Here is a 13,255-nt window from a genome sequence, read left to right as displayed (position 1 = left end):
TTTCTGCATTCCACTACGTCACAATATTCTACAATGTCTCTTAACTTTTTGCAGGTTCTCGTATCACTGGTTACATCATTGAGAAGCGCGACGTGGGAGGCGCTCTCTGGGTCAAGTGTAATGACTACAATATCATGGACACCGAGTACACGGTCATGAACCTCATCGAAAAGGCCGACTATGAATTCAGAGTCATTGCTGTCAATGCTGCTGGTAAATATTTACAGTTTGATTTTATTCTGCCTCTCAGAAGCTGGGCGTACTGTACAGGGCCCGCAGATACTTTAATAGTACACAACTGCTGACCCTGTACAAATCGCAAGTGCGCCCTACTGTCGAATTTGGCAGCCATCTCTGGTCCGGAGCCCCTAAATACCTGAAAAAAACCCTTAACTCTGTGCAAAAACGGGCGGTCCGTTTGATAGATTCCCCAATCTTAACAAACGGACTGCAATCTTTAGAGCACAGGCGTCAGGTAGGTATGCTGTCCTTGTTCTATCGGTATTACAATGGAAGATGCTCTGAGGAACTAGCGTCATTGATCCCTTCGGCACCGGTGCGTAGTCGGGATACACGCCAAACGCGCGCCCAACATTTGTACACGGTTGACATTTGTCACATGAGAACGGGTCGCTTCTACGATTCGTTCTTAAGTTCAACAGCTCGGCTGTGGAACGAACTGCCGGCCTCTGTGTTTCCTCCCTCCTACAACATGGGACTCTTCAAGACCCATGTTCACTCCTTCCTCTCCACAAAAAGACCCTCCACACAGCATCCCCAAAGATGACATAGGCCCTGAGGGAAATTATTTTCTTCAGGGCCTCCTGTGTGGAGTTAATATATAAAAAAAAACAAATATTCATTTTATCCTAAGTGATACTTTTCATATTTGTGAACCTTGATATGGTAAAGAAATATTAATTATCTCATGTTGAATACCCATTTTGCTCAGTCTCTGCCATGTGTCAACTTATTTCTTTGACAGTAGACCAGTTAGATAACCCAGTTTTTCATTTATTTGGTTCTTATTTAATATTAGTATTTCTAGCTTATTCGGTGATTTTCTAGTAGTTTGGACTATCTATGAGTACTTATAGATATACAAAGTACTTAGACCTTGCGTCCAAAAAAGTATGTTTCCATTTTTCTCTTATTTAACAAATTTCCCCTTAAATCATGAAATTTGTAAGAAGCTCAAATACCTAGCTACTAAATTATAAATCAAATATTTTTCATATTATTTTTTATTTTAAATCATGGAATTATACAATCTGTCCAGAGAAACGTCACTATCTCGATGACAATTCTTTTTTCAGAAGAACATAAGAAAGTCCAAATAAATATGACGATTTTGTATTTGAAAAATTAATCTTTATTGAACCATTAAAACGGAAACTATCTTGAACCGGAAACGGAACATACAAACAAATTTACAGACAGACGAAATTCAAAACGGTCGAGTTGAAACTGTACTTTGCTATGCTCATTCAACAAACATCTAACTTCCCTTGTACTAGATATACGCCAATTATACGTCAAAACAATACTAAACTACATTTTTGACAAAAAAAAAATAATATCATTAACAGACCCACTTAGACAAGCGTACAAAGAAAACATAAAAACTCTGACAGTAAATACAAGCTTTGGACAAAGACACTATCAATACCATGCTATAAAACATTCAACAGTCTATCACTTGAAATTAAAATTGAGGAAAACAAAAATAAATTCAGACGCAAAATAACAAAATGGATTAATGAACAAAAAAGACAATATTACCAAAATTTCAAAGCATAAAATTTTAAAATAACCTACAAGTAACACACAAAACCAATATAAAACACACATCACTCACAAACACACAAGATTATATTTTAAAATGTATTATTAAATGTTTTCTCTTTAAATGTATTATGTAGATTATATTTTTATATTATAAAATGAAGGCCACACGGGTAAGCCACCCAGTGAGGCCAACATTACTGGATAACTCTGAAATGTAAAAAGTATTGCATCAAAATAAAAAATGAACAATACAATGTTGCTCATTTAAATAGTTTTCTAAAAAGTGTGACTTAATTTGACGAGAGTGTTGTGTGTATTTTGCAGGAAAGTCGGAGCCATCCTCATGCACCATGCCCGTGAAGATCTGCGAGGTTCTCGGCGGCTCCAAGCCCGAATGGGTGAAGGCCATGAGCAACCTGACCATTCCGCTCGGCAAAGCCTACACCATCGAGTGTTCCGCCACTGGCAATCCCACGCCCACCGGCAGGTGGCTGCGTAACGGACGCGAGATCATCATGGGAACTAGGTAATCAATCATATTATTTTTTTTAAATGATAATCTAATGTTTATAAGACAAGGTTTTTATGCATAGCACAAAGGATAACAAATAATTATAAGCAATAATTAATCGCCTGAAATATCAATACAAATTGAAAATACCAGGTTCCCGTTTTGACGTTTATTATTATTTTACATAATGATTGTGATATTAGCGCCACTGCGGAAATTAACACAAATTACACGGTTACATTTCCGTGCTCCTGGTATTTTGTTCCTGTCAACAGATTCACGTTTTGACGTGAATTTTATTTTGCAAAAATATCAGATATTTTCGACAAATCAGTTCCAATTTTGAAAGTGGCAATTAAAATAATTTTCTGTTAAAAATATTACGTTGGAGATAAGTAGATACTTTATTGCTTGTCTGAATTCTCCAGACAAACACTTCCAACAATATTCCAAAATAAAAGTTAATTTAAAAATAAAAGATCTAGAGTTAATTGAATCGTAGTTACAGACAGGGGCACAACCGAACCTATAGCGACAAACAAAAGCATCACCAAAAGGACATATTTTTCATACTCAGTTCAAGTTCTGCGAAATTTCTCAACACTTGAGAAATTGAGAGTGCAGAATATTTAGATTAGGGTTCTTTTCAAAAAGTTATATTTTTAAAAGCAAGAAGTTACTTACTTACTAGGCACAGGTACCAATCATTATTATCAAGATGAAAAGACTAACGAGTGGATTTGGAGCTAAACACGGGTTGAAATTATAGTCGATTCCTAATGAATATTCCATGCATCAAGTCATATATAGGATTTAAAACCTTACTAATTATGCTACTCAACCATCATTCGTCTTCAAAACGTTCATTACATCTTTGGACGTAGACCTTTTTCCAGTTTTGCGTATTATTTGCCACGTCTACCAGTCTGAATCCTGCAGTTCTCTTTAGGTAAATAGTCAATCCCATTTAGCATCCAAAGATATTTCAAGCATACATTCTGGTTTCTAATTTGTCTATTAGTCTGTCTTACTAAACCTTAACTAATCTGTTGCAGATTCGTGACTGAGAATAAGGACGGCGTGCTTCGTCTGAACATCACCGAAGCGCGCGAGCAGGACGAAGGAGACTACACGTGTGAGGCCATCAATACCATCGGCTTCATCTACAGCACCGGACACGTTAAGATCGGAAGTGAGTACCGTTCCTATCTGATCGTTAGCGATTGAAAACTTCAATGTTCACTCAGTTATACCAATTCCTTTTCAATAAAACACTGGTAGAGAATCAACAAACCTTCCGTTGGCTTATTCAGTGTCACTTTGCCTGAGCTGTTAGTCTCTAAGAAGGTCGGCCAATTGTACAGAGCTAACATAATTTATACTGCTGACCGTGCATAAGTCACAAATGCCTCCCATTGTTAAATTTGGCATCCATCTCTGGTCTGGAACCACTGGGAATATGTGAAATAAACTTATGACTATTTGAAAGATGTCCTTCTGTACTGATTGCAGTCTTGGGAACATTGACTCTTGTGGGAATATTGTGCTTGCTAAAATGGTATTTCTATTGAAGGTTCTCCAAGATACGGACAAACTTCAATGAATCATTTGACAGCAATATACAGCCAGTAAATATGCTTAACACATGTTGAACATTGATTGTTGAAGTCGTTTTCACAACTGATTTCAGTGCTCAACTGATCATCTGCAGGATGACTTCCCGATGACTTGACTTAATTACAACAAACTAATTTATTTGCTACAAAGCATTTATTTAATTTCTTATATTTGCAGCTCCTCCAAGGATCACCCGCATGCCGGGAGACCAGAACCTGCCTGAGCACGAGAACACCAAGATCAAGGTGCACTACGCGGGAGACCAGCCCATGGACGTCATCCTTATGAAGGATGGACACAAGATCAGCGACTCCGGGGAGCAAGTCAAGTACACCGTGTTTGATGACTACATCATGATCTTCATCAAGGACATCTCTCAGGAGAATGCTGGTAAGCTTTTGTATTAGATTACTTTTATATCCTTAAAATATTATTATTTTTGATACTGAGAGGGTCTCCATCGGTCTGTTGCTTTCTCCAATATTTTGCCTCAACTCTTCTATTATATCAGTCCCTTCAACCGATGAATGCTAGGGTTGTCATTGCAAGTTTAGTTGTGTCTTCTGGTCATGATCACAATGTGATTCTCCAGATATCTGAGCAATTTTGTTCCCCCATCAAGACGTTTGAATCACTGTATAGATGTATGAGTATTTTCCCACCTTAAATGCCCCGTGATTGATTATTTCCATTCAACACATATGCACAATATGTAATGCATATTACAAATACAATAGGTCTCGAAAGAGACCCTTGCGGCACTCCCAAAGAAATCTCCATGGGTTCAACTCATTTAATTCACCAACTTTTTTGGTTTAGTGTATATTGTTTTAGGTAATATTTGAACCATTCCAATTACGTTCCTTTTTATCAATTTTGTATACTTTTTCAATAACAGTATCACTGTTTAAAATGCCCTCTCTCTTTCAAGTGTCCTATTAATACTTCCACTAGTTCACTCAGTGAGTTTTTAACCATACTGTGTAGTTTCTGGCCTAATCGGAGAACCTCTCAACAGTTACTAACTGTAAACATTTGTTCTGGTCTTGCCTGCCAAGTTTGTCATTGGTAAATTAGTTTTATTTGGTGCTATAGTCAATAAAGTTTTTGAACTAATCCATTACTATCTCCGCAGGCAACTACAAGCTGACGCTGAAGAACTCTTCTGGCGAGATATCTGACAGCTTCCAGGTGTACATCACCGGGCTGCCTGGACCGCCCGAGGGTCCACTGGAAGCCACCAACATCACGCGCCACACTTGCACGCTCGCGTGGCGCCCGCCCAAGGTCAACGGCGGACTTCCCATCACGCACTACGTTGTGGAAAGGAGCGACATTTCAGGTATATATACAATCAATCTGTCTTACTTATTAGATTTTTACGCGATGGATAACCATCGGCATAGTTGTACCAGGCGTAAGACCGCAAGACCTTTATCTGGTAATAGTTTAATCAAGCTCACTATTCCTTACGCGCGGTATAATATTTACACCAAGTAAAACAGAATGTTTATATTTTAATACAATATGTTGAGTTGAACTATTATGCTGGTGGGTATCACTGGCTCTAGACGGTTTAGAGCAGTTGGGACTCTTGTGCGGTTTTACATTTAAAAAAAATTAAATATATTTTTTTACATTCATTGTTCCTTGCCGTTTTTGTCAAAATTTGTGTGTTTTTTTGTTCAGTATAAATGTCACCGTCACTGTCAACATTGAGTTTAACCTTGTTTTTGTAAATTTTAGGACTTACCTGGATCACAGTGGCTTCATCTTGCAAGGACACACAGTTCACAGTCCAAGGACTCACCCAAGGACAGGAATACCTGTTCAGGGTGCATGCTTGCAACGATAACGGCATGGGACCGGCTCTGCAAGGAGTTAACCCTGTCAAGGTAATTACAAAATTCTTCTGCATATTGTGGTGTCCAAAAATACTGTTTGAGTTTTGGACAATCCTACAAAATCATAATCGATCATCAATCACCATGCTGCATTTCGGCATGGGATTTAACTTCCTGCCACACATATTCTCGACTGGTCTGGTTCATAATCGTTTTTCTTCGGTCCTCAAATATTCCTATTTTGGTCAGTCTATACCTTTTCCTCGATCTGCCTCTGGGTAGCCTCCATTTTATTTGCATTGTTCTGTCATTTGCCACTCTTGCCACATGGCTGGACAATATTGCAGTTTCTGAGATTTACAGAATATTTTTATAGTCTTTATGCCTCTGCATTTTATGATCGGTTTGTAACAAGCGTGTGTTTGTTCCAGCCCAAGGCACCCTTCGATGTTCCCTCACCGCCCGGCACTCCTCAAATCACCGAGGTTGGAGGCGACTTCGTCCACCTCTCCTGGGACAAACCAGAGAGTGACGGAGGCTCCAGAATCCAGGGTAAGTCACATTTTCCTTCTTGTGATTATCAATCTAACAGTGTTTAGACTACCTGTCCTGACCTAACTTTGTTTTACGTTTGCAGGTTACTCGATAGTCTAACACAATGTTTGCAGATTAATAAACAGTTGTCTTATTCTAATCTCACTTTGTTTACAGGCTACTGGGTAGATAAGCGCGAGGTTGGCTCCTCGAGCTGGCAGCGCGTGAACGCAGCACTCTGCCCCTCGGCGCAGATCGCCTGCTCAAACCTGATCGAGGGTCGCCAGTATGAGTTCAGGGTCATGGCTCAGAATGAAGCCGGCAACTCTGAACCCAGCACCAACAGCCAACAGGTCAAGGTCGTCGATCCTAAGGGTAAGTTCAATTCCATAATTTAATTTAATTACGGTTCATCGTGATAATATAACTATATTTTCTATAGCACAGACAAAAAACATTGTATTCCAGAAAATCCTATATTGCCATAGATAATTTTATTCAAGAACTGTACAAAGTCGATCATAAGGAAAGGCATTGAAATGGATCAAATGTTATTTGAATAAAAAATAGAAATGCAAAAAGTTGCTGAGTCTAATGGAGATTTCTTTAGGAGTACCGCAAGGGCCTCCTTCTGGACCTATTGTATTTCCAATATACATTAACAACATGGTTAAAATAAATTACGCCTTCTAAATTAGGAATAGAACTGAATGCAGATGTGTTCGGTAAAAACTTCATCAAAGAAAGGTAGGCTAGCAGTCCCCAATTGAGTTCTGAATCGAAAAGCTGAAAGTGCTATCACCCACTTAGGACTGGTTGTTTCGGAGAATTTGAACAATTTATCAAATTTCAACATTTATTTTCGGGTTCTGAAAGTCCTATTCAAGTTCTGTTATTATATCTTCAAGCTAGTTGCTTGACAGAACTGAAATAATAACAGAACTTGAAAATTTACTTTGACATTTGAACAATTGTTAAAATTCTCCGAAACAACCCTTCCTTAATTGTATCATTTTGAAACCTTCTCTTCATGTTACGTAATTCAAATTCCCAGGTTCAGGATTGAGGGTCATAAAAATATCTAAAAATATGAAAAATAAATTATTTATTTCAAATTCTTCTCACATACTTTTTTTCAGCCGCCACACCGCCAGAGATTGTCAAGCCGCTGAAGAACGCCAACTGCATCCAGAACCACAACGCTCAATTCACCTGCACCATTACCGGACAACCCAAACCAGTCATCACCTGGTACAAGGGTGAGTTCATATCTTGATTCTAGTCATTATTTACATCATCGTCATATTCATTCTCTGTGGGTCCAATATCTTTTTCAACATATACAAAGATTTTTTAAACTTACTGTTGAACTTGTAAAAGTGTTTGCCTAAAAATATATTTTGACGAGTTTGCAGGTCGCAGACCTATGAAAAATCACGAGATATTATAATTGTAAGATTTGGCGAAACTGCAAGTATTTATAAAATATATGCCTCGTTATCATTGCCTGTCAATTTCTTTAATATAATTATATATTTTGTTGATAAATTAGAGAGACAATCAGAAATTTACCTTTCGAATGAACACCGTTAGTAAACTTGAAATTCACAAAATCTGTCAAAAACTTTAACAAAAGAAATACACATTTCAAATGTGGAATTATCTAATTAATAATTGTTCACTTAAAATTAAATAATGTTCTGATTATGGGTAGGTACCTACTTTATCGCTTGTCTGAATTCTTGAATCAATCCGTTTCAATTTTGATAATGACACTTAATTGAACCAGACTTTACGCACAAATAAGCCGCATTGACCGCTGACATTTTCAAAACCACATACAGACAGTTTAGTGCCTTTTGAAAAAGTCACTCCTTACTTTCATTATAAAAAAATTGTTTATCCTTTTTTTTTACAGGTGCTCGAGAGATTACCAACGGACCTCGCCACCGCATCTGGTCGGACGGAGACCAACATAACCTGACGGTGCAAGACGTGTACGGAGAGGATGCTGACGAATACGTTTGCAGAGCCGTCAATAAGGCTGGCACCAGGAGCACCAAGGCTGAGCTCCTGATCATGAGTGAGTCATATTTATTACATAATTTGATTTTCATCGAGGTTCTTCCTTTACCGATGTTCCTAAAGATATCACCCTTTACCAATATACCTAAAGATGTCATCTTGAGGTATTATATTTTACCGATGCACCTAAAGATGTCACCTTATGGTATTATTACCTTTTAACAATTTTCCCCAAAAATGCCAGTTTTAGGTATCACCGTTTAACGACACACCTTAAACATGTCCCCTTTCAATAATGTCTTATCTCTTAAAAGAATGCTGGCAATAGTTTAAGATATGACCCAAATTGGTCATCTTTTTTACTTTGCTGTTAACATAACCATTTATGATATGACCAATAATTATTTGACACGATTTTGACTCTACTGTTCTGATGTATTCCAGCCGCGCCTAAGCTGAACATCCCGCCTCGCTTCCGCGACAACGCCTACTTCGATAAGGGCGAGAACGTGGTGGTGAAGATTCCCTTCACTGGACACCCAAAGCCAAAGATCACCTGGGTCCGAGAGGGAGAACACATTGAGTCTGGTGGACACTACCATGTGGAGAGAAAGGGTGAGCTATATTGTTATCAAATTCCAGGAGTTGACCAATAATTGACCGCCCTCTATTTGAACTAAAACACTCTTTTAAATGATATGACAGAAGGATTTTCACTTCATTGTATTCTAGAATTCTGAATTACGCATTATTTGTTGAATTGTTTGCGTTGATAAGATTTTGGATTCCAATACGTAGTACTAGAAGTCAGGATACTATTTCAGTGCAGAAATTCCAGGACTGAATACCATATGTATTCAGCATTGCCCAGAATACTAATTGATGGAAATAATTATATCTTCAATGTATTGATGTTATTTATGTAAACAAGTAGAAAAGATTGTTACTGAAGCAGTTTAGTTATTATAATGCTGTATAACTTTTACTATTCTTTTGTAAAAGCCCCCTAAAAGGGCGTTAATAAATAAACATATGATAGATCTACGTTCAGTTTTGGACATAGGCCTTCGTTAAATGTGTAAAATTTTGTCGTTTTGCGGCTCTTACCATCCTCAGGCAGTTCTTTTTAGTTCGCCAAAACATTTCATACGCAGATTGAACTCTGCTTCTTTTTTCTGGTAAAGGACGCACTTCCTTGGTACTAATTTTCCAACTCTCAATTTCTACTTCTTCTTCCTAATTCTCGTACACCAATTATTAGTATTTCTGTTTCCTAAGCTGATTCCTTCCATGGGCCTTTCCTTGGGTTTGACCATGGTGTAGTAGCCATACAGAGGGCCATCATGTAGTGCACCATTGATTTCTTATATGGTGGCGAAGAAATGCCCCGAAAGTTTATTATTTAATGTCATTTATACTTCCAGTTGTTTATGGTCAATTGAGGATTTTATTGACTGTGTGTTTATATTCCAGATCGTCACGCGATCCTGACAATCCGCGACGCCAGCAAGATCGATTCCGGACCATACAGAATCACGGCTGAGAACGAACTTGGACAAGACACGGCTATTATTAATATTGAAATCAGCGGTAAGTTACAAATCAAACTTACACCGGTCCAAAAAACAAATCATAAATCATACCCACTTGGACTTATCTTAGGTTTATTGGCAGTCTATCAACGGTCTATCAATATCAACGGTTTAAATATACCATTAATTACATGTCACAGTTACAAGCGTAAGAAAATACTAGAAATAATTTAAAAAAATAACAATTAACCCATCGGCATACCTATCAAGATTGGGAGGCTTCACTTCTTTCGCATTGCATTGTCTGCCCCATTGGGGCGACCAAAACTTTTCCCACAAACTATAATCTATATAAAGCACAAAAAGTGTTTCATTTGGGGTAATATGGGGTGCAATACTGTACGGTAAGAATCCTTCTCAAATGCACAGATGAGGTCACAAATTAAAATTATTACGCCGATGGGTTAAGAATGGCATTTGAGTTAAGATAGAGAAGTAAGAGATACAAATATGTACACACAAAAGGTTAAATTAATATCGATTGAAAAGTATGATTGTATATCCTTCTTCTTACGTAATCTAAGTACAAGAGAGTGCTTGAAATGCTCAGTCCTGATATTGTTACATTTAAACAGGATTTTGGAATGAGTTGCTCTTGTAGGTATATGAAATTCAATGAGGTTAAGGGGGTATTTCACTATCTCTGATTATGTTCTGACCAAGCACTTATCCACGGATTAGTCATTTTTTCGTTTTCACTATATCTGAATAACGCTAACGCTCGGGTTAAAGTTAGATTTGACTAATCAGTGCTCGAACTTCACGTTAGATGCTATTCCTCGAATCAAAGATGGCGTCAAAACATTCCGAGTTTAACAGCTGAGAAGTGAGTCGAATTTTGTAGAATGAATTTGAATGCTTGTATGATCCATCCTGAATTATTTGATTGTGTTCAAAATAAGAAACAATGTATTAATTCGACACGAATCTATCTAAAATGACCTGATAATCAACATAACATAACCAAAAAAATGCACACTTTGCGGTGTGCGGACTGTGACGCATGACAGCCGTGGCAGTAGATTGAGTAACTGCAAACATTTTGCGATGTTGCCAGACTATTTCGAGTGTTATCTATCCGGAAGTTCGAAACAATGGTGAAACGGTCGCCGTTGAATAACGAAGTTATTCTGATCTTTAAATCCAGCCAACGGATAGCTAGTCAGATATTTAGCCCGACATAGTGAAATACCCCCTTGGTAAATCAGGGCTGTCTATACTACCAGTTTGCTTGAGTAAGGACATAGTACTACTTCCTGTACTAATCTTTCATAGCAAAGTTAGTTGAAAATATTATGGGCTATTCGAACTACTTGAATTATCTGTTGTTAAGATGATAAATCAAGCAATATCTTCATGTGTTTATTGTGTTTGTATCAGACCGCCCGGATCCTCCCCGCTTCCCCACCGTGGACAGCATCAGCGTGGATTCGCTGGCGCTTGGCTGGAAGGCCCCCGTGTGGGACGGAGGCTCCAACATCACCAACTACCTGGTGGAGAAGAGAGAACACCCCATGTCCAGCTGGATACGCGTCGGCAACACCAGGTGAGACCAAGCTTCAAATTGTCCAAAGGCACAAAGGAATAACTATGACATTAATGAAATCTGCCCTGCCATTTTTAACGCTAAGGCTAGATGAAAAAATGCTTCGGTAAATATGCAGATACACGGTTAATCGACAAATTTGGTTTTAAAAACACTTTGTAGCAGTTAGTTAACAGTGAGAGTTATCAGTTTGCTAAAGTTATATACTGGAAATGGAAAAAAAAAACTTCTTTTAATGAAAGATGAAGATTGTGATGTCACAGTGTTTATTTGAGTCAGTAGCGCAGTTGTGAGATGACTCCTGACCGATGACGTAGTCAGTGGAATGGTCTAGGCGATAAAGTCGGTTGCTCAACACTGTGTTGGTGGAGACCGGATTTGTGGATGCGTTCAGCACTGGGGACGTTGAGTCTTCCCGGTACTCCAGTGTGAAACAGGGTAGCCGAAGGTATGATTGACTATGTCGACAAATGCGCGGGAGATTCAGGCTGGCGAAGATATGGCAGTAACTCACTTGTAATTGCTGATTATTGACTGATTAAGTACCTCTCATAAATGCTCCGTACCTACGATGCTTCGCTAGAGGGTTCTAATACATTGCATTTTGTATGGGTGAACATTCCAGAATATTCTAGTACGCATCGCTACACTTCTATTCCCAAGTTTTCACACTAACCGGTACGTTATACTTTGTTGAAAAACTTATGTTTATTGTTTGTGTTCTAGATTTACCACAATGGCGGTCACCGGGTTGAGTCCTGGTCACCAGTACGAGTTCAGGATCTACGCCGAGAACATCTACGGCAGATCTGACGCCTCCGCCACATCTGGACTTGTCGAAACCAAGAATATCATCAAGAAGGAGATCAAGAAGAAGGAATACCAAGGTGAGGAATTTCTTTAAAACTCAGCTAAATACCGCCAAACTTATTTTGAAGGCCTCAGTGGACAAAGGATATGAATGGCCCTTGACTACAAATCAATTTTAAAGCAAAGTAAATTTTATTTAATTGATTTGTGTTGTTTTACAATTAATTATTAATTCATTTAAAAATAATACTTGGTAGTTTTTAAGATAATCTCCGTATTGTCCTGGTGAAAGACTACCATTCAGAATTGAAACGTTGCTTGAAATTGAACATGGCTTTAGCCATGCTTGGTGATTCGTTATGAATAGCCAGGTACTTTCCCACCTTCCTCTCCCCATCTTCTTCCCATCCCCACTACCTTTAGCCTCACAACAAACCGCAATTGGATATGCCATAGTCTCACGGACTCCAAACGATTGGGACTCTTGCGTGGTATTCACATTAAAAAATTAAACGGTCAATAGCAATCTTTAGTTAGGTAATGTAAGATTTTCTTGTACTGTTTCACATAAATCATAAAAAAATCTGAAATCATGTAGAATGTCGCTGCTAGTTTTGAGGGGTTGATGATCTTAGTCATGCTTGGTACTTCTACCGGAATTTCAATGAAAGATTAGCTGATGGAATAGCATTGATCAATTAATCATTAATCCATTCGGCACTGGTGAACAGTCTAGAAACACGCTCAACATTTGAATACAGTTGACATTTGTCACATAAGAATGGTTCGTGCCTACAAATCATTCTTGAGTTCAAAAGCTTGGTTGTGAAATGACTTACCTGCCTCTGTGTTTCCTCTCTCCTTCAACATGGGTCTCTTCAAGTCCTAGATTCACTCCTTCCTTTCCTCAAAAAGACCCTCCAGGTGGCATTCACGAAGACGACAGAATGTGGAGGTAATCTTCTTCGTAATCTAAATCGTTCCTGGA

General features: G+C 38.3%; 1 protein-coding gene across 12 annotated transcripts in view; it reads left to right on the top strand.

Annotated features, from left to right (window-relative positions):
* bt (projectin protein bent) overlaps positions 1-13,255 on the top strand; it is a 278,571-nt gene that overhangs the window by 246,198 nt on the left and 19,118 nt on the right. For all 12 annotated transcript variants that reach the window (XM_089649279.1, XM_089649282.1, XM_089649281.1 and 9 more), the window contains 14 exons: positions 55-213; positions 2,113-2,314; positions 3,355-3,491; positions 4,094-4,306; positions 5,052-5,258; positions 5,663-5,811; positions 6,192-6,312; positions 6,472-6,669; positions 7,434-7,553; positions 8,213-8,377; positions 8,764-8,934; positions 9,793-9,909; positions 11,292-11,457; positions 12,184-12,344. In XM_089649279.1, coding sequence (XP_089505405.1) covers positions 55-213; positions 2,113-2,314; positions 3,355-3,491; positions 4,094-4,306; positions 5,052-5,258; positions 5,663-5,811; positions 6,192-6,312; positions 6,472-6,669; positions 7,434-7,553; positions 8,213-8,377; positions 8,764-8,934; positions 9,793-9,909; positions 11,292-11,457; positions 12,184-12,344 — 2,286 coding nt within the window. The remainder of the gene's footprint in view (positions 1-54; positions 214-2,112; positions 2,315-3,354; positions 3,492-4,093; positions 4,307-5,051; positions 5,259-5,662; positions 5,812-6,191; positions 6,313-6,471; positions 6,670-7,433; positions 7,554-8,212; positions 8,378-8,763; positions 8,935-9,792; positions 9,910-11,291; positions 11,458-12,183; positions 12,345-13,255) is intronic.

This window comes from Hesperophylax consimilis, chromosome 29 (assembly GCF_061612785.1).
Source record: "Hesperophylax consimilis isolate HC1 chromosome 29, BYU_Hcon_1.0, whole genome shotgun sequence".
Lineage (NCBI taxonomy): Eukaryota > Metazoa > Arthropoda > Insecta > Trichoptera > Limnephilidae > Hesperophylax > Hesperophylax consimilis.
This window is presented reverse-complemented; position numbering and strand designations above follow the sequence as displayed.